The 25,009-nt window shown below is 34.9% G+C and overlaps 1 protein-coding gene across 4 annotated transcripts; it reads right to left on the bottom strand.

Annotated features, from left to right (window-relative positions):
• Nucleotides 1-13: 13 nt before the first annotated feature.
• Nucleotides 14-24,462, bottom strand: ATOSA (atos homolog A). 4 transcript variants are annotated; one of them, XM_065871577.1, is made up of 11 exons: nucleotides 24,283-24,462; nucleotides 23,108-23,310; nucleotides 22,702-22,827; nucleotides 20,075-21,923; nucleotides 17,834-17,950; nucleotides 14,551-14,630; nucleotides 13,722-13,830; nucleotides 10,056-10,214; nucleotides 5,131-5,199; nucleotides 2,635-2,834; nucleotides 14-603 (listed from the first exon to the last, which is right to left on the bottom strand). In XM_065871577.1, the coding sequence occupies exons 2-11, from the start codon at nucleotides 23,245-23,247 to the stop codon at nucleotides 450-452; spliced, it is 3,003 nt and encodes a 1,000-aa protein (XP_065727649.1). In that variant the 5' UTR covers nucleotides 23,248-23,310; nucleotides 24,283-24,462; the 3' UTR covers nucleotides 14-449. The 4 variants fall into 4 exon arrangements, with proteins under 4 accessions (XP_065727649.1, XP_065727648.1, XP_065727652.1 ...); XM_065871576.1 differs by having other exon boundaries at nucleotides 20,075-21,944; XM_065871579.1 differs by lacking the exon at nucleotides 5,131-5,199 and having other exon boundaries at nucleotides 450-603; nucleotides 24,283-24,459.
• Nucleotides 24,463-25,009: the final 547 nt, after the last annotated feature.

Here is a 25,009-nt window from a genome sequence, read left to right on the forward strand (position 1 = left end):
ACATCACACAAAATTAAAAGACTTGTGCATATATTTCAGATTTCAACATTAATGTCAAAAATACATAGTATGATTTTACATAGGATTTGTGCTACATTAGAACACTAAAGACAAACATCACTTGAGTAGTAAGGAAAACATTAAATATTAAATAACTGAGAAACGAAACGTGTAAACACTAATCTAACTGTGGCGGGGGTAGGGGGTGGTTTGCTCTTGCAATAAGTCCAGTGAAGTGGTTTCGACAGTACAAAAAGGGTTAGGACATGAGTGTTTCCAGTCTCCTTGGAATATGTGGATCTCATCCCAGGAATCCTTTCATAAAAACTGGTCCAGGATAACAGGAGAGGACCCACTCTCCTGCTTGTTAATTTGGTACACTCCCTTCTACGCTATTTTTTACTTTCAAACTTGGGTACTGAGCAAATACTTTAAATTGTCACTCTTTATCAACATCTTGGTGAAAACTGAGGGTTTGTTGGCGATTCAGTGTAAGATTTGAGTTCATATGCAGCACCGCTATCAACTTCCATCGACTTTCTAGAGAACAGGAGCCGTACATCTCTATGGAGGTAGATCTTTCCAGATTTAGAACTCTGGAACCTAAACAAAGAAACAACAAAATGATGCTTCATTTCAGGGAATTAGTGTTTAAAACAAACAAACCTGAGTAATTAAAATTTGAAAGCAGGAAGGATTAGTCTTGCTACAACATTAACAGTGCCTCTTTAACAAGATACTTAAAGTCTTATATTGCCAAAGCACTTGCTGCTATTTCAGTGCCTCTCCCTCACTATCCCTAAACATTCCATACTCCCTTTCCCCTCTTACAATGACAGAGGTGCTTCTTTTTGTAAATCTGGGTTTCACATGCAATCTGACTCTATATCCCTGACACCACAGCACATGCACCTTTCCTTACCTGTAGTATGCACTTTCAGTTCACGTCAGCCAATTACACTACATTTGGGCATCTTCTAGTTACAAAGAATGACCCATTTCACACAACTTGCCCTCCTACAATTTTGAGTACATTAAAATGGATTCCACACTTGGAAAGTCACCACAGAAAACTCTCAAGTTTTGAGACAATCACAGGATGAGAAAGGACTGCTACCACCAGTAGTGGCTAGCTAAATAAAGCCTAATCATCATTAGAAACCAAGAGGAAAGTTAGCAGTGAAATGAAAATGGTTATCAAAGCTGTATATGGAACTGTTTCTATCCTCTGCTAACAGCTTATAGCATAATACAGGGGGTTGGAGGCTTTAATCACATAAACTTAACTGGCAGATAGTCAAACATACCCTTTAGTGTTAATTTCTCTAGTTTCCCCTTTGCATAGCAGAAGTATCTGGGTTTGTGGATTTTATTCCCAAATTAGCTGAAAAATCTGGTGGTCAGTTGTATATATTAAAGCAGACCTCAGACTGGCTCACTCTTTGATTCTTTCTGCAGTTTTTCACCTTCTCAACCTGAAGAAGAACATGGTGAGCTTTGGGAATTATGCCATGCCTTCTAAAGCAGTTTCTTTACAGCATTTAAGGTATCTAATCATTATGTGGAGATGACAAAAGCTGGGCTAGTTGACTTTTTGGCGAATGTTGGTTACATATGGCTAAGGCTGTTGTAACAGATTGAAGTTACCTCCTCCTGATGAATAGGGCTCCTTGGAGTAAGCAGTTAAGCTAAGATGAATTACTGTCACTGATGTGATTGAGGACTTCTTATGAACAACATCAGAAAATTATTAGGAATAGAGTTACAGGCAAAGGGCTACTGAGTTCTCTTCTAAGCAATACACTTGCTCATTGATCTTAAGAACTACACTAGGATTTCAGGGCTAAAAACCTTACCCTACGATGTTGGAAGCATGGACCTCAAGAGCAAACAAATGGTTTCTCACAACCTAGAGCTATTAGCTGGTAGTAAAAGTTTGAGGAAAATATATTTCTAATGGAATCACCAGAATATAAGCTGTATAAGAACAGAGATTTTGTCCCTGCTGTTTCCAAGAGTCTAGAAGCATGCCGGACACATCAATGTTTGTTGAATGAATGAATGAATATGAAAGTTAAGAATTTCCCTGTCCAACTCAGCAGCCACAAGCCACATGTGGCTACTGAGCACCTGAAATGTGGCTAGTTCAAACTGAGTACAGCAAAGGAATGTAAATATCTCATTAATAATTTTTATATAGATTACATATTCCAATTATAACACTTGTATGTTAGGTTAAATAAAATATATTAAACCTCTGCTTCTTATTACTTTTTTTAATGTGGCTACTAGAAAATATAGAACTATATATATGGCTCATATTACAATTCTATTGGACAGTACTGGTTTAGACAACTGTGCTTCACTTCCCCCAGATATATTAGCATTGTTTTGCTATAACATAGTTTCCATTACACAGCTGTACATGAAAACTCCCCTAATTCAACAAGTAGTAATGACTGAAGGAAGATATGCCATGTGTTTTCTGCATCCTGGCATATCATAAAGAGTGTCGAAGTTAAGCAAATTCCAAGGGGCACTCGTCTAGTTAGAATGACAGTTTTTAAAAATAAACTAAAAATTTTAGAGTTTTCTTCTAAAGTAACGTATTTTCATATTCATTTGAAACATTACCTCAGATGTATGAGGTAGCGTAATAACCGTTCTTCTGTATGTCGGATGTTCTCTTTATTAACACTTCTCTTCATTTCTTGTTTAACAGGTACAGAAAAAGTTCTTTGTCGTAGGAATGTCTGATGATTGGCTGGCATATCTCGTAAGTCATATATCACAACAAACATCTTCACCACAGTCTTATTAGGATTAAATAAGGTCTGAAGAAACAATATAGAAATTATTCTTTAAAAACAGTGATTTGTTCATTTGATTCAAAATGATTGTGCCAATAATAAAATAGGCTTTTCAATAATAAATTAATCCCAGTGGATATAATTCAGTTTGGGGGAATAAAGTTAATAAAATTTCAGAAGTTTATGAAATGATATTCAATATTTTTTAATGGTTCAATTAGATTTTTTTTACAGAAATAAAAGAAATAAAAGCTCCTGTAACAAATCAAAATCTTTAGTCACAAATCTCATATTAATAATAGATAATACATAACATTTACTCTTGTTCATATTTTAAGAAATGGTTCCATTAGATTAAGCAAAATACATCTTCACTGAATTAAAACATTCCAGTTCAACTACTTCAAACACTAGCTTTATTGAGTCAACTGAAAAATGCTCAAAATAGAATTTTAGTTTTCCTCACATCTTAATAGTGAATAAATAGAATTTTTTTTAAATAAAAAAATAAAATCTTGGTAAAACTAGACTTTGATATGATGTTTCAGGTACATATGGTTATTATAAAATTTAAAATATATTCTCAAAAAAGAGAATTTTTCTTGTTTGGAAATTTTTCCAAGTTTAGAAAATAAAGTTCATTATTATTAGTTACAAAGTAGGCTAAGTAATACTTCATGTTCTCACAGTTGGATTCATTTCAAACACTGCAGTGACACTAGACTTTTTTTAAAATCATCATCAATATCATAATAGACTGAAATTAAATTCAGTTGCTACTTGGCCATTAATAACTGAAGGAATATTATTTTTTAAAGTACTAATTTTTAAACAAAATTCCAAGCTGCTGATTTGACTTTAACCAAATTACCAACACATCAATAGGTAACTTGGTGCCCATGCTTTCAGAAGCTCATCCGTGGCACTGGACATCACTCACTGAATCAAAATGAGAAATATATCAATATTATGATCCAATTTTTGAAATCTAGTGAGTCTTAAGATTAAGGCTAATAATACATTTAACAACCACAACAACTAGCAAGCCAGGAATTCAAGCCATGTTTATACATGATTAAATTTATACAAGGAATGAAAGACATACCCAAATTTCAGATTTAAAATAGCCAGTAGAGTTGGTAGTCTTCAAACAAGGGGTAAATGTGCTGCCTCTGGGTTTATGCCTCATTATTATGACACCTGATAGCTAGCTTTCCAGTGACCCACACTTTCACAAGCGCTACAGAGCCAGAGGCAAGAGATCAGAAGATGATCACTCTTTTAGTTCAAGAAATCCATTCAACATAAAAATCTTACTTTAAAATGCAGTGATTTTTCCTTGGTAAAATTTATATGTATGTACATACATGCATATATATTGCCTAGTACTATGTTTCATTCCTGTGCGATACGAAATAAAAAAATGTACAGACTCTTCGCTATACTGGAACAATGAAGATGAGTAAAAGTGGTCCTTCGAAGCACTGATCACACTGAAGCCAAAGGTCATCAAAAGGCTTGCTGAATTAGACCAGATCCTTAGTGTGAGGAACTCAGCTAGACTCTTTTTTTTTTTAATTTCAGCTTTATTGAGGTACAGTTGACAAATCTCAGCTAGACTCCTTCCAAGAGTTGCAAGAGCCAACACTGTAATAGACTTGCACGCTTACAGGATTATCCTGGGTCTGACTTGGAGATGAACTCAATCACAAACTGGTCTTGATATAAAATTACTCTTCTGAGAATCCTAGATCAAGGATGATGAAGGATTTCTGCTCTGGGCTAGTGGGGTTCTCCTAAGCCAAAACTAGATCAACACCTAGACCAAAAGGAAAGAGGCATTCTTTGCCCTGATATCTGTCGGACTGCATTTCTGCTTTGTGTAACCGTCTCATTAAATCAATTTTAGAAATTATTACAGTAGGGATAATATAATTTTGCTTCCCATGTTTCCCTGACAAAGCAATACTAATATTTGGGGTCTCCTTTTACATAGGTCAATCTCAATCCGGCTTATTATATTAAGTAGAAGGTACTGGTAACCTAAATTCTAATTATACTGAAAATAGCTCTATTTAAATTATGTTAACTGTCATACCTATTTTTCTAAAGCATTCACCTTGATTAGCTTATTAATGCTTTCCTTTTATGGAGGTCCCCAAATGGTCATTCCTGAGGCAGAGCAGGGAAACTCCAAACAAAGCTGCAGCCCCACTGTTACTTACCAAAGTTGTTGCAGCAGCAGTAGCAGGAGAAAGGGCTAAGTTCTATATGTATGTGAGAGAATGATTATTGCAATTGTAGGCTATAAAACACATACCACTTGTATTGTTCCTGAAGGAGGTACTCGATAACCCCTTTTACCAAGGGACTCTAAAGTAATCACACCCTTGAAATAAAAGAAGACAAACTGAGTACAAACTGATGCATATATATACATAAAAGACTAAAATAAGAATAATAAATCATGTAATTACTAACATTTCAGAATTTTATTTGTATGGAAAAACATTCACATTGAATTAATAGAGATACATTCTATGAATATGAAATAGTGAGGATCCCACCTGACTAGGAAACAATTTACTGTTCTTCCTAGAGATGCTTCAATAAACAATACATAACATCAATGACCATACTGCTTGAAATTAATATTAAGATATAGAAGTGAGAAGTTCTTTAACTAAAAAGGAAATAAAGGGAGATGACAGGATTATTCTCTTGTACCATGTGGGAGCAGGGAAATGAAGCAAAACAATTTATTGGTCTTTGGACATACAGAAACTCAGGAATGAGGACTGATCCTAAGTCTTTCCCAAAAATGAAGTCAATTCTTCAGTCAGAAAGTTGCGTTGTTATATACGTATATGGACTTCTGACTAGAGACAGACCAGCATCATCAGCATCACCTGTGAACTTGTTAGAAATGCATAATTTGTGGCTTCTCCCCAGAGCTACCAAATCAAATCTGCATTTTAACAAGATTCCCCAGATGATATCAGATGTATATTAAAGTTTGAGAGGCACTGCCATATTATATATAAAATAGTTTTCTGAGAAAGATGCTGTAATCACTGCAGAAGTCGAAACAATGACAAACAGTATAAATTAAAACATGGGAAGCTAAGATTGAATGTGTGAAAGTTTCTAGATAACCAGGATGACCAAATTACTACAGGTGGTGACTGTGATACTTAATTCTTAGGTAGCTTTAAGAAACAAATGCTGATTCATTTAACTGGGTGAATAGTTTTCTTTTGAGTAGTTAAGTAGAATAATTACATGCTCTACAACTCATGTCCCATCATTTTACACTGTACCTGCCAAAACGTGTCAACCTTATGTAAAAGTAAATATAAAACAGGACTGTCCCATCAGGCAACATCTGTTGGGTTGGCCAGGGGAGGCGGTAGGGGGTAGAAAGCAGTGGACAAAGGTAAAAGGGAAGGCCAGACTCTAATATGTGAATACCTAATCTCCAAGTGAACAGCAATTGACAATCAGAATATTAAATTAATACGTTAATAATGGAAAATGTTCATGGAAATGGGCACTGAAAAGACATATGTGGTTCTTAACAAATATGATTACATGGTCATTTAAAGCATGAAAACAGCATATCAACAAACTGCATCCCTAACCAAAACAGTAATGAAGCTTTAATAATTTTTCTCTTACAATCTTCTCTACATGAAAAAATGCTATGGTATATAATGCTCCTCTTCTTCCTAGTTCCAGAAAGAAAAAGCAGAATATATCTAAATAATAGCTACCTTTCTAATCACATTGCTCCAGGCAATATATTACTGTTTTTCCTTGCCATCCTCCGCTAAATATATATAAGAAAACTGGTGAGGGAAAATCTACTACCAAGCCTACACTTACTTCCTTTAATACAATACAACTCTAATAGATTTTAGAACATAATAACAGTAACTAAATCAATTTATAAAGAAAGAATATGGATAAAACTCCTCAAAGTTTAAGGCAACACTTTACAACAATTATTTCTAAGCAATATAAGACTAGTATTGGCAATGGCAAGTTAGGAATTTTGAAGAGATTGGGAAAGTATTTGGAATTTTATTTGTATTATTATTAAATTTATTATTATTTTTTAAATTTCATTATTTTAATTGGTTGGCATATTAATATTTCCACCTAGAAAGTTACTGTATTTAACATAAAGAAGGAAAATACATTTTCTTCTGGCATTTTAGGATGGAATAGGTAGATTAAGATGAACTAAATTTGGTCAAAATCTTACACAAAAAATTCTCAAGTGACTGGGGAATAGAGAATATGCAAAGCTAAGTAAAACTGAAGGAGGTATATCTTAATTTTGTTAATTATAAATAGAATAAAATATATAAAATATATAGTGCTGTTAATATGATCATAAAGCAAGTCATACCATGAATTTGCCACAGGCAAAACTGCTTTAGACCTTTCTGCCTGGTTCCACCGTGCAATAGTTTCTAAACAGTGAAATGTTGCCATATTACGTAACACTTGGAGAACATTTTTACTACTGACGTAGGATTGGAGAGAGACATTTATATGGCTTTGAGCTAGTCTAAAAGGAATTATTTAATGAAAAGCCCTGTACTATCTCTACTCCACAAAGACAGAATTCTCTGTGCTAAAATTTCACCCTTGCAAGTCATTTGTATAATTTGTCATGAGAGGTCCCAAAGTTATTATTAGAGTAACAAATAGGGGTTTGGTGTCTCAGCTCCACTGGTCTGTGATATGTACTATCTTATCAAAACACAATCAGACCTTTGAAAACAGACTAACTACCAAAATACAAATAACCCTCCCTAGCGAATAAGATTAATTTGATTAATTTACAGGAGGAAAGATCCGTGGTCTAAGATTTGGACTGGGTCATTTGTAAAGGGAACCCATTCCTAATGAGTAAAAAAAATTACATATTGGAAAATTTATTAAAGAATATTATCAGAGAAAAGTAAGAAAAAGATTCTTAAAAGATAGACTAACTTAACCTAATTTAGACTCTTTTCAATATTTATTCAAAATCTGTGATCATTTGTGTGTGCTTTCTGGAGATAAGAGTGATAAAATCCTTTATCTCTCTTTTTTGTAAATTTAATTAATTTATTTTTTATACAGCAGGTTCTTATTAGTTATCTATTTTGTATATATTAGTGTATATATGTCAATCCCAATCTCCTAGTTCATCCCACCCCCTGACCCCCACTTTCCCCCTAAATCCTTTATCTCTTAATCCTTATTTTTTTAGATGTCAACCAAGGTCAAGAATTAATGTTATTTTGCTTTTTTAAAGCATAGTTCAAATTACCTCTTGCTCATGAATTTCACTCAAAGATAGTTTTTGAGTTGACTTTCAGCCAATTCACTCTTTAACTTGTTTCTAACTCATCCTAATGGTCATCAGGGACTCTGTACACTAATGACCTCAGGCCTTATCTTTCCATTCTTTATTACCATGTGCCAATAGAATACCTGAAACTAATGAGACTTCTTGATGTCCCAGTAAAGCAGAATGGCCATCTTTATAGCTATATTCTTTTTTTTTTTTTTTCTGTGGTACACGGGCCTCTCACTGTTGTGGCCTCTCCCATTGCGGAGCACAGGCTCCGGACGCACAGGCTCAGCGGCCATGGCTCACGGGCCCAGCCGCTCCGTGGCATGTGGGATCTTCCCGGACCGGGGCACGAACCCGTGTCCCCTGCATCGGCAGGCGGACTCTCAACCACTGCGCCACCAGGGAAGCCCTATATATCTAATATTCTAATATTGTAAGCATTCCAGTAAGATACACATTTTTTCTGGTATTGAGCTTATCTCAATGATATTTTCCATTTTATTAATTATCTAAAATTAACAGTTATTTTTTCAAAATTATACTGGAAAGTGGATACATCTATCTATGGTAAATGAGTAACAAGTGGTATATGTGATAACTGGGTAGGCTTGTGAAGAACTGGGTCTCTGTTTTTTATAACAACCACTGTTATGCATCTTTACAATTATGACCCACAAGTGTTATTATTATTGAAAAAAGAAAACTTTGAATAAATGACACCACTGTGCTTTTTAGATCAAAGTATGAAACACCAATCAGACTCTTGATTAAAATTTTCACCCTTAGAATGGAATAAGGCTTAACAACCTTCCATGAACAAACTACATCAGTAATGAGTAGACTGCATTTAGGTCCCTAAAAAACTATAACTTCCCTTCCTCTGTTGTTTCTCAATTACGCAGAATTTGCTTTTCATAGTTTTTATTAATAACAAAAGACATTGTTGCTAATGTCCTTGAGGAACCTAGAAGGTGGGGGAGAGGGATATTAGAAAGGAAGCAATTGGGTCAGGGGATAAGTTAGGAAATTCAAGTAGCAAGACCAGAGCTGTATATTTCTATGCCTACCGCAATTTGTATTTCTCAAAGCAAGACCTAACATAAAAACCCAGATCTGACTCCATATTTTATACCATCAATGTAAACTTCTTACAGACTTGCACTGCTAGCCACTAACTTGTCTTTTGGAAAAGGGCTGATAGTAATCACACACCAGGACTTGGTATCATTTTTGCAGTTGAGGGCTTATTTCATCCTCAAATCCACTGGAATAAAAGATGGGAAAGATAAAATTATAGGATCCTAAGGCTCAAGACAGTGCTCTTATTCCTCTTAGCTATTTTACTCTCCACTAAAACATTGGCATGGAGTCAGAAATAGCTAGTATTCTAAAGAACCCTAGGATTGGAAAAAGAATGGTCCAAAGATAAACCAAACAGGAGAAAGGGGGTGAAAGGGCATCACAAAAGCCGTACATCACCAAATCTTTACCTAAACTCTACTGAGATGAGGATCATAGTGAAGGCAACACTGTTAGGACTAGAGTGCCCAGTAAGCACTTGAGAATCTGCGTGAACTCAGCAAGATATGGAATCACAGTGTCACTAACCAAAATTTTATCATTTTTTCATATTACATAGAAACAAGTAAATTTTCAGCACAATCCTCAAATGTAATAGAGGGTATCTGTTATTAGAGCTTGCTCAGAAAGAAGTTGTGAGGTGTTATTTTGGCATATTCATCTCTATGCAGCCTTCAATCCCCTCTTAGGAAATGCTTTATATTTTCAAGCATTGCACCAAAGTAGCACCAAAGTAGTACCTTTTTAAGCTTAAAGGTATTTGTCATTAAGATGGTTGATTTTAGCAGAAGAAGACAATTAAAAATACTTGCCATATAAGGAGAGGGAGCATTATCATCAGAAACACTGTAGAATGACACTTCAACTGGAAGAGTCAAATGAGTGGGGCAGAAAACACCACTTGCCCCTACCTCGGCAGTAAAGCCATCAACAATGCCGAGAGGATCTAAACGATAGTTCAAGACAGACTCCTGGAAGGCAAAGTAAAAGAATTTTTAAGAAATAAAATTTAAAAGTTAACACATTCATTCCTTCTTTCTATTTAAAGAAATATGTTAGTATGCTTTCTGGCACTAGAAAAGTGGTCACTGCCATTGCCATGCCCTCATTTCAAATGTTCATCTGACCTGAAATCAACACCCTCCCAAATCAATCTTCTACCATCTTACAAAGTTTGGCCTCCTTACTATTCCAACCCACACTGAACTATCTTTGAACTTCACCATTATTTTGATATAATCGTTTAATGAGTTATTCTTATCTCTGTAAAGAAAATATGCTCTACCAGAGCAGGTATAATATCAGAAATTTTCTTATTCCTCAGAGTATATTTCTACTGTTAGCCACAGAGAAGCACTTGAAAACTTGTTAACAGGTCATATACAGAAGTTCCATCAAAAGAGAAAGCCAAGTACTCATAACTTTAACTGAAAAACAACTGCCTCTTAAAAATTGTTGTTGGATGTGACATATGTTTTATTGTTTAGTTTAATTTAAGAAACAGTAAATACACATTGGGAAAAAATTTAAAAGTACATAAATACAAACAATAGAGAAGCTCCTTAACCATCTCTCCCAAGTTCATTTGCTGAGGAAACCACTTTTAACAATTTAGTGTTTATCTTTCCGGGTATGAGAAACATGTTAAACCTTTCACAAGCTCTCTTTCCTATACATATATCAACACATATATGCATACATCAAGAAATGTGAGTAACATTTCTTTGATTCAGGAATTCTTTGAAAAGAAACACTCCAAGCCCTCATGAGTCTAAATTTGAAAGTGGCATCAGCAATTCTCAAGTCCCGTGTCAAAAAGACCAGACCAAGAGACCTACGTTACAACGAGCCTTCTATATCTCCCTCCTGCCCTGCAATCAATCCAATCCATATCCTGCTGATGCGACCTCTCAAGTCTCACAGCCTCAGCTCTCTCAACACCAGTAACCTAGCTCAGACCCTCATAACCTCTCCTCTGAACAAATGCAATACCCTCTAACTAGTTATTCCATCTTTAGTGTATCATCTGTATTACTGCCAGAGTTTAAAAAAAAAAAAAAAAAGTCTTACGTTACCCACCAGGTTAAAACTTTGTGTTTCTTGATGTCCACAGGATGAAGTCAAATATTCACAGCATGGTATGTAAGGCCCACCCTACATCTCTTACCACAGCTCTCCTCACTTGCACGCAGTCTTATACTCCAGTTCTGGATGATGCTTTTCAATATCACCATGCTCTTTTACTACTTTTACCCATATGCCTTTGCACATGTAGCTCCCTTTGTCTAGAATCCCTTGACACTTCTCACACAATTTACTTGGCAAATTCCTACTCATCTTTTGTAACTAAGCTCAAATGACAGCTCCTTAGTAAAACTTTCCCAGTCCCTTAGCAGAGAGAACAAATATATGGAGACTAAGAAAATTTCTATTACAATGCTAATTACTTCGGTTTATAGAGTATTTATATGTCCAACTTCTCCAGCAGACTGTAAACTTCTCTAAGGCAGGAAGTTTATTATTTAGCTTTATATTCCTAGCACACAACATGACACATAGTAGGTACTCAATAAATGTTTCTTAAATAAGAAAAATGTTCTAAGGATGTATGAAAATTTCAGAAAAAGAACACAAAAATGCTAATAGATAAGGCCAATGATCCAATGTAGTCTATGACTTTATTCAGATTTTTGTGACTTTAAACGAATATATTGTACTAGCATGCATGTTAGGCCCTACTGAGTGCAAAACTACAAGAAAAGGAAATAAAAGGCATATAAATTACAAAGTAAGAAATAAAACTGTCCCTATTTGTAGATGATGTGGGAATCTACATACAAAAATCCGCCCCCTCCAAATCAATAAAATTAATAAGCAAGTTGAGCAAGGTCATAGGTGATTATATATGTTTATACATGCATATATATACATACACACATACATATATATATATATACACACACACACCCATACATCTAAAATCACTTATATATATATGTATATTTTTAGCCCCAACTCTCAGCATGCAGGATCTTAGTTCCCCAACCAGGGATCCAACCCATGCCCTCTACAATGGAAGCATGGAGTCCTAACCACTGGGCTGCCACGGAATTCCCTAAAATCACTGTTGGGAATGTAAATTGGTACAACCGCTGTGGAGAACAGTATGGAGGTTCCTTAAAAAACAAAAAATAGAAGTACCATATGCCCCAGCAATCCTACTCCTAGGCATACACCCAGAGAAAACCATAATTCAAAAAGATAAGTGCACCCCAATGTTCATTGCAGCACCATTTACAATAGCCAGGACATGGAAGCAACCTAAATGTCCATTGACAGGGGAATGGATAAAAAAGATGTGGTACATATGTACAATGGAATATTACTCAGCCATTAAAAAGAATGAAATAATGCCATTTGCAGTGACATGGATGGACCTGGAGATTGTCACACTGAGTGAAGTAAGTCAGACAGAGAAAGATAAATATCATGTGATATCGCTTATGTGTGGATTCTAAAAAAAGGGTACAAATAAACTTATCTACAAAACAGAAGTAGAGTTACAGATGTAGAAAACAAACTTATGGTTACTGGGGGGTAAAGGGGGGGAGGGATAAATTGGGAAACTGGGATTGACATATACACACTACTATATATAAAAGAGAGAAAACAGATAACTAATTAGGACCTACTGTGTAACAGAGGGAATTCTACTCAATACTCTGTAATGGCCTATATGGGAAAAGAATCTAAAAAAGAGTGCATATATGTATATATATAACTGATTCACTTTGCTATACACCTGAAACTAACACAACATTGTAAATCAACTATACTCCAATAAAAATTTTTTTTAAATGTCATTTACAGGTTCATGTTTAAGATTGTTTTCTAATTGAAGACAACTAAACCCTTGATATACTTGATCCCAAGTAGAAGAGTCATTACATAAAGCAGCACATGTATCAGAGACCTTTAACCATTTGATTTTTTAAAAATAATCTTATTTTATAATAAATTTAGATTTACAGAGAAGTTGCAAATATAGTACAAAGAACTATTTGATTTCGAAAATCAGCCTCCTTGATCGTGAATCAGCTGCTATCAGCCCACCATCATCCTTCCTGGGTCCCAGAGCCAGTTTTACCAGGTAAGAAGGTGTGGTCAAGTCTATTTTCCAGCTCGAGTAACGGATACCTCCATCCAACCTGATTTCACCTAAGTCCTGCATCTCCTCCACCAGCTACCCAATTCTAAAATGTCACTGCCAACAATTCTCCCAACTTTACTTCTCATGAAAAGGAAAGGAAAAAGGGATAAGGAAAAAAGAAAAAGGGAAAGGAAAGGAAAGGAGGTGATTTCAAGGCTTCAGAAAAATGTAATCCATTTATTTCCTTTTTAAGAACAAATGACATAAATGACACCATGGGTCTAGGTTAGGAAACTTCAACTCTTAAAATAGTTTCAAAAAACATTACCTCAAAATTTCCTAAGAGACTAAGACTTGTTATAGGTGGAGCACTAGAACTCAGAAATGGTTTTTCATGAATATCTGGATCATCTTCAATGTTTAAACATGGTCGAGGACTATTTAAAAAAAGAACAAATCAGCAAATGGACATATTAACAACAGTATTTTCTAATTCACTTTTGTACAAATTAAACTAGGAGGATCTGATCAATTTTACTTAAACTACCATAATAAAAAATTAATGTAACCAAATTTTAAGATATGAAATATCTCATTTTAAATTCCTGATTAGATTTTATAATCTTTGTTATAATATTTGATAAAGAATATAAATAATATCCTAGGTTTCAAGGTGGAATTTATAACATATCACATAGCAGCATCTACTGGAAATATATAATATTGTAATGCAGTCTTCTATATCAATCTTCATTTTAAGTTAAAAATTAGAATACAAAGGCAAACTTATGTGACTAAGGAATATAATGAGAGTATTATTTGTCAACATGGAACAAATTGCCAAGGCTTTTTTGCAAAGGAGTATAAGACAAAGGAGGAGGTGAATGACCAGAAACAGACAAACCCACTTAAATGTTAAAACCAATGTAAGTGTTTGTTTATCATAATGACCACTGTATAGTTAGTTACTCATCATCTTAATTTCTCCCTCACTCATCCTTAATAACTGTATGTGTGAAATCATCTTGAAAATGATAAACTGAAAAATGGGATTCCTGTTCAAATTTTGATTTTCAGAGTCAACATTATTTACTGTGAAAGGCTAGAGTTTTGTGCAAGATTATTTCATATACACTAATGAATTTTAAGATAAATACCTTCTAGATGATAAGCTTTTCAGATGCAGTAATGAAGAATCCAGATTAAAGCAACCTGATTGTGCCTTTCTTTGAGGAACCTAAGGTTAAAATAATCACTTGTTAGGTTTCAAAAGAATTTCAGACTATAATTTTTTTCTTGAATTGATAGAATAATTTTCAAATGAAAGCTAAGCATATCTTAAAAAATAATAAAACTTCTCTCCTAATAGCTTATTAAAATCATGCTCTTTATTACATATTGTCCCTATGTCCTCATTTTATTAACTAGTTTGGAAAAAAAGATGATTAATAAAAGCACTTTTACTAGGTTTTGATTTTTTTCTTTTTTTGGCCAACTGCACTTCGGGATCTTAGTTCCCCAACCAGGGATTGAACCCTGGCCACAGCAGTGAAAGCACGGAGTCTAAATCACTGGACTGCCATGGAATTCCCTCGGTTTTGATTTTTTAAGAACCAGAACCAGTTTTTTCTGAAACCAAATCTTACATGTAATCCCAATATATAATATAATAAGACTTTTACTTTTTACTTTATATACTTCTGTATTGATGGGGTAGGAATAAATGATTAATAGCTTTACAATAAAAGGGGGGGAAAAAGAATTAAATGGCGATGGGAGTCTGGGGTCCTGCCAACTCTACTGTTCTTTTAACCATCCCTACCCGACTGCACATTTCCAAGAACCCTGGCTGGGGCTTCACAGAGAACAGGTTTGAAAAATACTACTGTGGATTTTTAACCACTATTGTATACCAAATTACATTTAAGACAAACCACCAACTAGCTAAAAATAATCTAAAAATGAAAGACCCAAGTGTAAATTAAAGGTAAAATCACATACAACATACAAGTTAGACGGATTTGTCTTTAGAATTAATGTTAAATATGTATAAAGTATCTGAGTGATTGGTCTAATTTGTGACTAAGAAACAGATGATACTGAAAGTCTAAACAACCTCAATATTTTTAAGAGTTGTACAAGCGCACCATTCTATATTTTGGAGTTAGAACTTAATGTGAAATATTCAATCCAAATTCTCATGTCTTCAATTCAGGAAAGTTTTCTACTTTCATTTCTTCCAGTACTGCATTTTCCTCATTCCATCTAGCCTTCCTTTTGGAATTTCTACTAGGCTTATACTGAACATCTCATTTTATCCTCCAGGGCTCTTTCATATTTTACTATCTCTCTTCCCTTCTGCACTTTATTCTAGGTGCTTTCTTAATACGTGTCTATCCATTGACTAAATCTCTATTCAGCTGATTCCAGTCCACCATTTAATCCATGTGTATGTGTATGCACACATGTGTGTACACTTCAATTATATTTTTCATATTTTTAATTTCTATTTTTCCAATCCCACATGTTCTCTTATCTCAGTTCCCTGTCTTTATCTTCATTTATCTCTTGGAACATACATTCACTCATTCATTCATTTATTTATGTTAACATCTTTATTGGAGTAATTGCTTTACAATGCTGTGTTAGTTTTTGCTGTATAACAAAGTGAATCAGCTATACATAAACATATAACCCCATATCTCCTCCCTCTTGCATCTCCCTCCCTCCCACCCTCCCTATCCCACCCCTCTAGGTGGACACAAAGCACCAAGATCATCTCCCTGTCTTGTCTTGAAACATTTTTAAAAGAATTATTTCTGATTCTCTTTCAAGTTGCTCTGATAACAGGATGCCTAAATATGAATTTTCTCACTTCTTCTTCTTGCTGATTCTTTTAAGGTGCTTTGTAATTTTAATCCCCCTGAGATCATCCTCAGTAAGAGTTATCTTCCATGAAAATAAATCCTTGGTGCCATGGGTAATAGATGTGGGATAGTTTCATGTTTTCTCATAGACAGCACAAATTCAGAACCCCCTAACCATGGGTGACTTAGGCTTAGGTCCAAATTCTTTTGGGGGCTTCTTTTCCCATCTACTCTATCCCTCCTATTGCACGCCTTAAGTAAATAGGTGATTTCTTTTCTCTTCTCCCATTTCTAGAATGGCAGTCCTCACCTGTTTCTGGCTTTATGGAGTTTGGTTTTAGGTCCCAGCTACGACCAGTGTAGACCTGACTCCTGATCCAGCAGGAGCATTAAACCCTAGCACTATATTAGATTTAGATATCCTAGAAGGTCATAATTTGCCCCAAGTTAGTTTCAGAGATTTATCTTTCTTGCTCTTACACTATATTATGTATTTAAAAGTTGTGTTATATTTTGTCCAGGATTTTTGTGTTTGGGAAGGAGGAAGGATCTTCTTGTATTAACTCACTCCACCATATTGAACAGAAGTCTGTAGTGCTTTTTACACCAGCATGATGCTATAAGTTTTTTCCTCATCACCTGGGCATTTTGAAAGCACCTCATATGTAGGTCAAACATTTGGGGTTATTTTAAATTGTTTAGAATTCAACTTCCCTAAAATAAACACCTAAGGTCCAAGTTACAAATTTAAAACTAAATCTCTTATTCAAGAATTAATTTTTGAAAATATGCCAGATATTGCATGCTTTGAGTTTACTTAAAAAAACTCACATAAAAACAAAAATTATGTCAATAGCAAAAATAAACATGTTTTTAGTTTACTAGGATATTGACTGCTTACCTCTCGTTTAACTGAAATGGCAGCTTTAGCGACTATCAAATGCTTACCAGGAATGATATTAATCATCTTCCCAACACTAAGGTGGACATGATCACCCCTTTTTCAGATGAGGAAACTGAGGCTCAGAGAGACAATATTTCTCACCTAATGTCACACAGCTAGGGTGAAGTCAGCGTGATGCCAAAGCGAGGTTCTTAACCATCACACTCAGATCTATAAATTTATTAGTAAATGTAGAGTGGGGAAACTTATATGTCTCAAAATAAGAAGATTAACTGTACAGGTCGCAAGTCAAAGACAGCCACAAATTTGATTCCCAGATGATTCAGCTGGTGGTGTCAACCAGCCACAGTACTATGATACAAATCTATTTAGAAAAAATCCACTTTACACTAAGTATTTTCTTTACATTAGTGAGAATCAATATGCTGGACAAAAGAATTTCAGAGAAATTTTATAATCCTAATACAATAAAGTCATTTTTATTCATTTTTTCTGCCTTTTTCCATATCAACATTTAGCTATTAAATGTATCAAAAAATAAAATATTTTCCCACTAGAAATTTATTTTGAAGGTATTTAAATTTTTTCAATTAAAATTTGGATAAAGTGATTTGCAAACATTTTACATGTTTTGCAAGTCTAAACATAAATTAAGAGAAAAACACTTACAGGACTGGAAAGAAGAGGCAATCCAGTTCGAGGATGAAAGGCTCTGGTTGAGGTTCCATCCAAGGAATGAAAATTATGTTTCTGCCAGATACTTGAGTGTTTAAGTGGTATAGTTCTCTGCTAGGAAAAGATTTAGATTTTAATGGCAATATTTAAAACTTTTTTGTTTTTAGATTTATTCTTAACATGTACTGAGGTATTACATCCTTGGTGGTAAAGCTAACAACCTATATAACTATCTATACACACATATATATATACACTTTAATCAAAAAACAGTGTTTAAGAGTTTTTTCTAAGATGCTGAATAAACTCAAATATTCTAAAAAAAGTATGTCCAAACACAACTGCCTTATCAACATATTTATCAAAACTCAGTCTGGGCTTCCCTGGTGGTGCAGTGGTTAAGAATCCACCTGCCAATGCAGAGGACAGGGGGTTCAATCCCTGGCCCGGGAAGATCCCACATGCTGCGGAGCAACTAAGCCCATGTAGCACAACTACTGAGCCTGCGCTATAGAGCCCACGAGCCATAACTACTGAAGCCCGTGCGCCTAGAGCCCGTGCTCCGCAACAAGAGAAGCCACCGCAATAAGAAGCCCTCGCACCTCAACCAAGAGTAGCTCCCGCTCACCACAGCTAGGGAAAGCTCACGCACAGCAATGAAGACCCAATACAGCCAAAAATAAAAACAAATAAATAAATAAGTTTATTTAAAAAAAAAAAAAACTCAGTCTATCATCTAGTAAGCTAACATTCAATTCTTTTAATCTGTGAAAAAACTCACAGAAAAAATTAGTAAAATATTCTAAAATATAAAACTATGTCAGTAGCAAGAGCCATTCTCAGAAAATATAATTTGGTATAGCATGATACAAAAATTTAAATGTGAATTTTAAAATATACTTAACACAGTCACAGTATCATGTTTTTGAAGATATAAGAAACAGACTAATTCTTAAGAATTTAAAATGGCAAGTTTATACCCAGAAATAAAAAATGCATAAAAACACATGAATAAAAATCAGAGAATAATAATTGGGGTCCTGGCTCTACCATTTACTAGCTTTATGACCTTGGGCAAGTTACTTAACCTCTCTGGGCCTAGAGTTCTCATTTGTAAACTGGAGTTAGTAATAGCACCTAACCTCAGAGCGTAGTGAAAGGATTTAGTAAGCCAGCATGTATAAAACATTCAGAAGAGTGCCTGGGCACCCAGTGAATGCTATATAATTATATTTAAAATGAGTGTATGAAAAAACAAATATTAGTGGCTTGAAAAATACCATGGTCAAAGTAAGTCTCCCTATTAGGTACCAGAAAGGATCATGAAAAGCTAGTATTCTTAAGGCCAGGGTAGGTTTTTGAGACAATTATAGTTTTAGGAAATTGGAAACTGTCATTTGATTAAACCCATGTGTTAGAAAGAGATCGTCTGTTGAAAAATATTAATTGCAAACATGGCATACTTTTAAGACTCTAATGTCCGGCAAAACTAATTTGTATGATAAAGAAGATGAATCAAGGTCATTCAGATTTGGATCGAGGCAGTTAAGTAGTTTTCCATATAACTGAGATATAAATTTGTGATATTTCTTGGAGAAATAAAGGAAATTTAAGCCTAATAATAATTTTCTAAAGTTAAAAAGTGATTTGGTGGACAAATAAAATGGAACTAACTTAAATATCTTTGATTTAGGTAGTGCATTAAAAGCTTACAAAATGTTTAAAGATCTGTAATTTGATTATCACCACAACTATAAGCAAAAGATATTCATCGTTCTTATTTTAAAATCGAGGAGACTGAGGGTTTTATAAGTTACATGATTTATTCAGCTTCACTCAAGGACCAAATTGTCAGGACTGAAACTTGGGTATTCTGACCAACAGCCCAGTGATTTCACTATAGATATTCCTAGGCATAACACAATGGGCACACTGCTTGTAGGCCAGAGCTGCTATCAAACAATACCTTAAGCTATTGATACAAGTTTCATTTCTGACTCTTATTTACTCTCCAGCAACTGTTCACAGTATTAAAATAAACAAAAAAAGGCAACAGGAAGAATTTACCTAGCATTTGCTCTGAAGTGGGTGGGTTTTTTACAAGGATGTTTATTATATCAGACAGTGAGTTTTATAGATAATGGGCATCTTGAGCCTAACTAGATCTCCTGTAAACAAAGTTCAAACCATAACAAATGTTTGAGGATTATATTTGAAATGTTAGATATTACCTACCAATACCTCTTTATTTTTCAGTCGTTCACACGTAAACAAACAGTCTTTTATATTCTTCCTCTGAGAACAGTTTTGAGATTTTTCATCAACTGGATCTTCTTTCTTATCCTGTTCATTGTTTAATTGGTTTGGCTTTTTGCATTTGAAACCTTCACTATCTTTATTGAGATAATTTTCTATACTATTAAGTTGAGTATTTTGTTCGCATGACTTAGGCTTTTTTGAGTCTTTATCTGAGCACTCATTTGCATGTTTCTTCAAATATCCAGACATTTCCAACACAGTAACATTTATTTTCGAGTCACTTTTTTTTGAATGGTCAAACTGGTGATTGTTAAAAGATTCTGGATTATAATTTTCATTTATTATTATTTTGTCCTTATACTTATTTGTGCAAATCTGTTTGTCAATACTGTTACATTTTGAATACTGTTTATTGATTTCATTGTCAATTTCTTGTTCCTTAAATTGACACTCAGAAAGTGTGTTTTCCAATCTGATTGTGAAATCTAAGTTATCTTCTTTGCAATGAGACATATTTGAAGGATTCATTAAACCAGTGGCTTTGTTCTGTGTCTCCTGAAATGTACTTTTGATTTCACTAGGATTGTTCTGATGCAGATTTCTTCTTGTTTGAGGTTTCAAAGAAGGCTTGACATTACTATTGCATTTAAAAGAACTAAAATGTTTATTAGGTGTTAAGTGTTTCCCTTCACTGATGTTATCTAACAAGGAAAATTTTGTATCAGAAATGGAAACAGAGGTGTCATCCTTGTTTTTCTTCAACAAATTTCTGTCTTCATAGGAACTCCTAAACACTTTAGAAGGAACTGAACTGGAGTCCTGCATGTTGAATGATTGCCGGGGCATGTGAGGTGCTGTTGGATCAATGTGTTCCAAGTGCTGAGCAATCCTTGCAATGACATCTTGCCGCTCCTGGAGTAAAGAGCTTATCAAAGGATTAATCTCACCAACAGACTGATCAGAATGAAGACCATTACTAATGCAAGTGTCACTTCGAGGAGTTTCTGGTTTTACTCGAATTTTCCCTTCATTGGTGTCTTCTGAGGAGGTGAGCTCTGGATTACCAAAAGAAATGGAGAACGTTTCTTTACATTTTCTCACATTTTCATTTTCTTGTGAAACCCGGAAAAGCTTTGAATTAAGTGAACTAGATTCTTGTGTATTAAGTGGATGTCCAGAAACATGTGAAGTGCTTGGATCACAATGAATCAAATGCTGAGCTATTCTTGCAATAACTTCTTGTCGCTCCTGAATTAAAGAGCCTATTAAAGGATTAGTCTCACCAACTGACTGCCAGGAACTCTGGCGGCTAGATTCACTAGAATCAATCACTGAAAATGATTTTAAAGTTCTCACTGATGTTTCATGTGACTTTTTATCTCCTATACCACTGAAGCCCAGAATATTGCCTTGAGATGTTCCATAGTCAGATTTACCACTAGTGCCCGGATATAGTTTGACATTTTTGACAGCTGCAGTATATTCTGGAGTTGTGCCATTTTTTGCATGTAATATTATGCTTTCGGGTGCCATGGTCCAAGTTTGTTTGCTACACAGACGCTGTGAACTGTTTGTACTACATTGCTCTGCTTCAGTAGAATTTCGGTGCTGATGGGTTTTAAGTTCATGGTCTTGAACTCTTTTCTCATAAAGGCCAATATTAGTGTGAATACTACAGGTCAAAACTGGATAATTAGATTGTCTGGGCAAGGACTGAACACTGACTTTCAAGGCCACATTGTGAGACACATTGGGAACAGGAAACACATGTTCAATTGGAGTTTGTGAAAAATTCCACTGTAGGTCTACATCAGCAGCACTGATTCTAGAATCACACAGAAAAAAATGGCATCAATGGATTATAAAACATATCATTATTATATGTTATTTTAAAAATGTTAAACAGTCATATACTTACCTTTGTTTGCATTAATTACTATTGAGATTTTATTTTAACCTACTTTACCATGCATGTCATTCTAACAAAACCAACATAAACAGATTATACCTGGAATGGAGACCATCTTCTTTTTAAGAACACTATTCTATTAAAGCATTAAAGCTCAAAAATACTATAATTTAAAATTAGTTGTCAAAACAGAAAAAAGGACTTTCCATTTACTACTAAATAAATGGATTCAGCTAATTCTGTTGCGCATGGTGATTAAGAGATACTCTCTATCTCACGGCCACCTGCCTAAAGAGACAGTTAAGACAGTTGTTCAGCAGCCTGTGTGTTTATAGTTTTCAGGATCTAAAAATTAAGTCTACCATTATGGAAATTCAGCAACCCAGAAAGTTTTTCCACTTTATTTATAATGGTGGTACATTCTCATTGTTAGTTCTGTGAAGTAAGCTGAAAAGTTCTCTGAAAACTATTCTACACCAGATTTAACCCAAGAAGCAAAATGCATACTGAGTCATATCTAAATTTCTCTAACTTGTTTTGAAAAACAAGTAAATTTTTAAATTTTTAATTTCAGTAAATTTTGTCCCCTTATATTTAGAAATGAAGGATATAAACTGCCTAAAAGGTAAAATGTCATTCAGTAGCTAACCACTGTAGCTGAATACACATTGTCCTTTTTCTGCCCTAGACATACCTGTAAATAATATTTCGTGGAATAGCACCATGAGAAACACTCAGCCAAGCACTTAATTGAGAAAAAAACACAAATGAGCGGACAGCCAATAGGAGAGTCTTCTCTTCAATAAATCGATCGCCACTCCTAAGGGAAGTAAAAAAGCATCATCTAAATGTCAACGAGTACAAAATGACTAAATTTTAGAAAGATAAAAGCTGAAATAAACATATCACTCAGGACATGTGCTTTCAAGAGTATAGGAGTGCATTTACCAGTGTCACTTGAAGTCACACAAGTACTAAATATGTAAATTTTACTACATAAATAGAGGAACTCAAAGATATGATATATTATTAAAATAATTTATAGAAAGTGATGGAAAACCTGATTTACAAAGGACAACTTCAAACTCAGTTCAACTTACTGTCGAGGAACTGGCTCCAATATCCATCTTTCTAATAATAACGCATCTTGCTTAATTGCAGGATCATTTAGATCAATCCCTTCTGTGGTGGGCCCATCGTCACTGTAGCAGCAATCTGGTAGTAGCATCACTTCCACCATGATTGGAAGGTTATTCTTCCACAATAATGTGACCTCAGACCTAGTTCGTCGGGCTTGGCGACACTTGGAGAAGATGGAGATAAGCAAAATGGCTCAAGAGCCCACCCAATTTTATATTTAAATTTGAAAAATATAATTGTAAAGCAGACATCTGTATGAAAATGAGTTGCCTATTGCAGGGCTCAGCTCAGGCTTGTCTGCCTATTTAGGTTTCCTCATTAAACAATGCATCAGCACTAGGAGCTCTAGAGTGTGGGGATTAGTAGCAAACAACAATTATGATGCAAATTTTCTCCGGGGAGGATATCTTTGCTCTATTTTGTGGAAAAAGAACTGCCAAGCCCAATGTCTGACAGGCCTCAAGATGGCCCAGCCTCGCCTCATTTGTTAATTACATCATCATTAATTAGAGGAAAGATTCATTCTAAGATCAAAATATTAAAAACTCATTTTCATTAAACACTCAAAGTAGACAACATTTTTAGAAGTTTAAAATTTTGGACTACAGTTAAGAGACTAACTGGGAGAAAAATCCTTACAGCAAATTATACGCTACATATCAAAATAAATATTTTTAACAGTATTCTACAAAAACATTAATGATAGCAAAAAGTATCCTCCCATTAAAAAGGGGAAGGATATAAGAGGGAAAGTGATTAATGTGGGGAAAATAATTATGAACATCAATCTATTAAATAAACAAGAACACAAAGTTGATGAACCGGGGCTGAGACTAAAACTAAAGAAAAGCTAATTCATAGTAACAAAGATAATCTTAAATCTGGTGTGTGTGGAAGCAGGTATGAAACTGGCTGCCCACCTGCCTGCTGATGGAAAAGCTACCTACTGTGGCCTTTGAGAGCCTTGTTTACAGCCAAAATTATTAGCTGCAGTTCAGGATTAGTACCTTTTCTTTATGTTGTGACCGATTTTATACTTAAATGTGAACATTATAATTGTGATTTAACAAAGTCAATGACAGAATTTAAACAGGTTTATATAAAAGATAAAAAGCATTCAAAACACAATTCTCACCTGGGCCAGCTTATCACTACATTCATGTTTGCTAGTTACTGGGTAACAGGACTGTGCTGGAGGGCAATGGAAACTTTCCGTCCGACCTTTAACAGAACATTCAGGTGTTCGTCCTTCTGTTATTAACAAGGCCAGAGAGACCAAGAACTCCTCTGCATCATATTCAAAATATTCATCCAGACTATCTGGTATCAAAAGAAAGAAAGAAAGAAAGATGGGTCCTTGCTTTAAGGTATTCTTGACAAGAACTCTTTTTTTTTTTTTTAACATCTGTATTAGAGTATAACTGCTTTACAAGAACTCATTTTTTTATGTCTAAAATAACTAATGTCATAGCCCAAATTCAAGTATATTCACTAACAAAGAGTGAAAAGAGAATAAAAGTGAGGCAATTAAAATACAATAAACTCTTGGTACTTCCCTGGTGGCGCAGCGGTTAAGAATCCGCCTGCCAGTGCAGGGGACACGGGTTCGAGCCTTGGTGCGGGAAGATCCCACATGCCACGGAGCAACGAAGCCCGTGCGCCACAACTACTGAGCCTGTGCTCTAGAGCCCATGTGCCACAACTACTGAGACCGTGAGCCACAACTACTGAAGCCCACGCTCCTAGAGCCCATGCTCTGCAATAAGAGAAGCCACTGCAATGAGAAGCCCGAGCACCGCAATGAAGAGTAGCCCCCCCTCACCGCAACTAGAGAAAACCCGTACGCAGAAACGAAGACCCAA

The sequence above is a fragment of the Phocoena phocoena genome, chromosome 2 (genome assembly GCF_963924675.1).
Source record: "Phocoena phocoena chromosome 2, mPhoPho1.1, whole genome shotgun sequence".
NCBI lineage: Eukaryota > Metazoa > Chordata > Mammalia > Artiodactyla > Phocoenidae > Phocoena > Phocoena phocoena.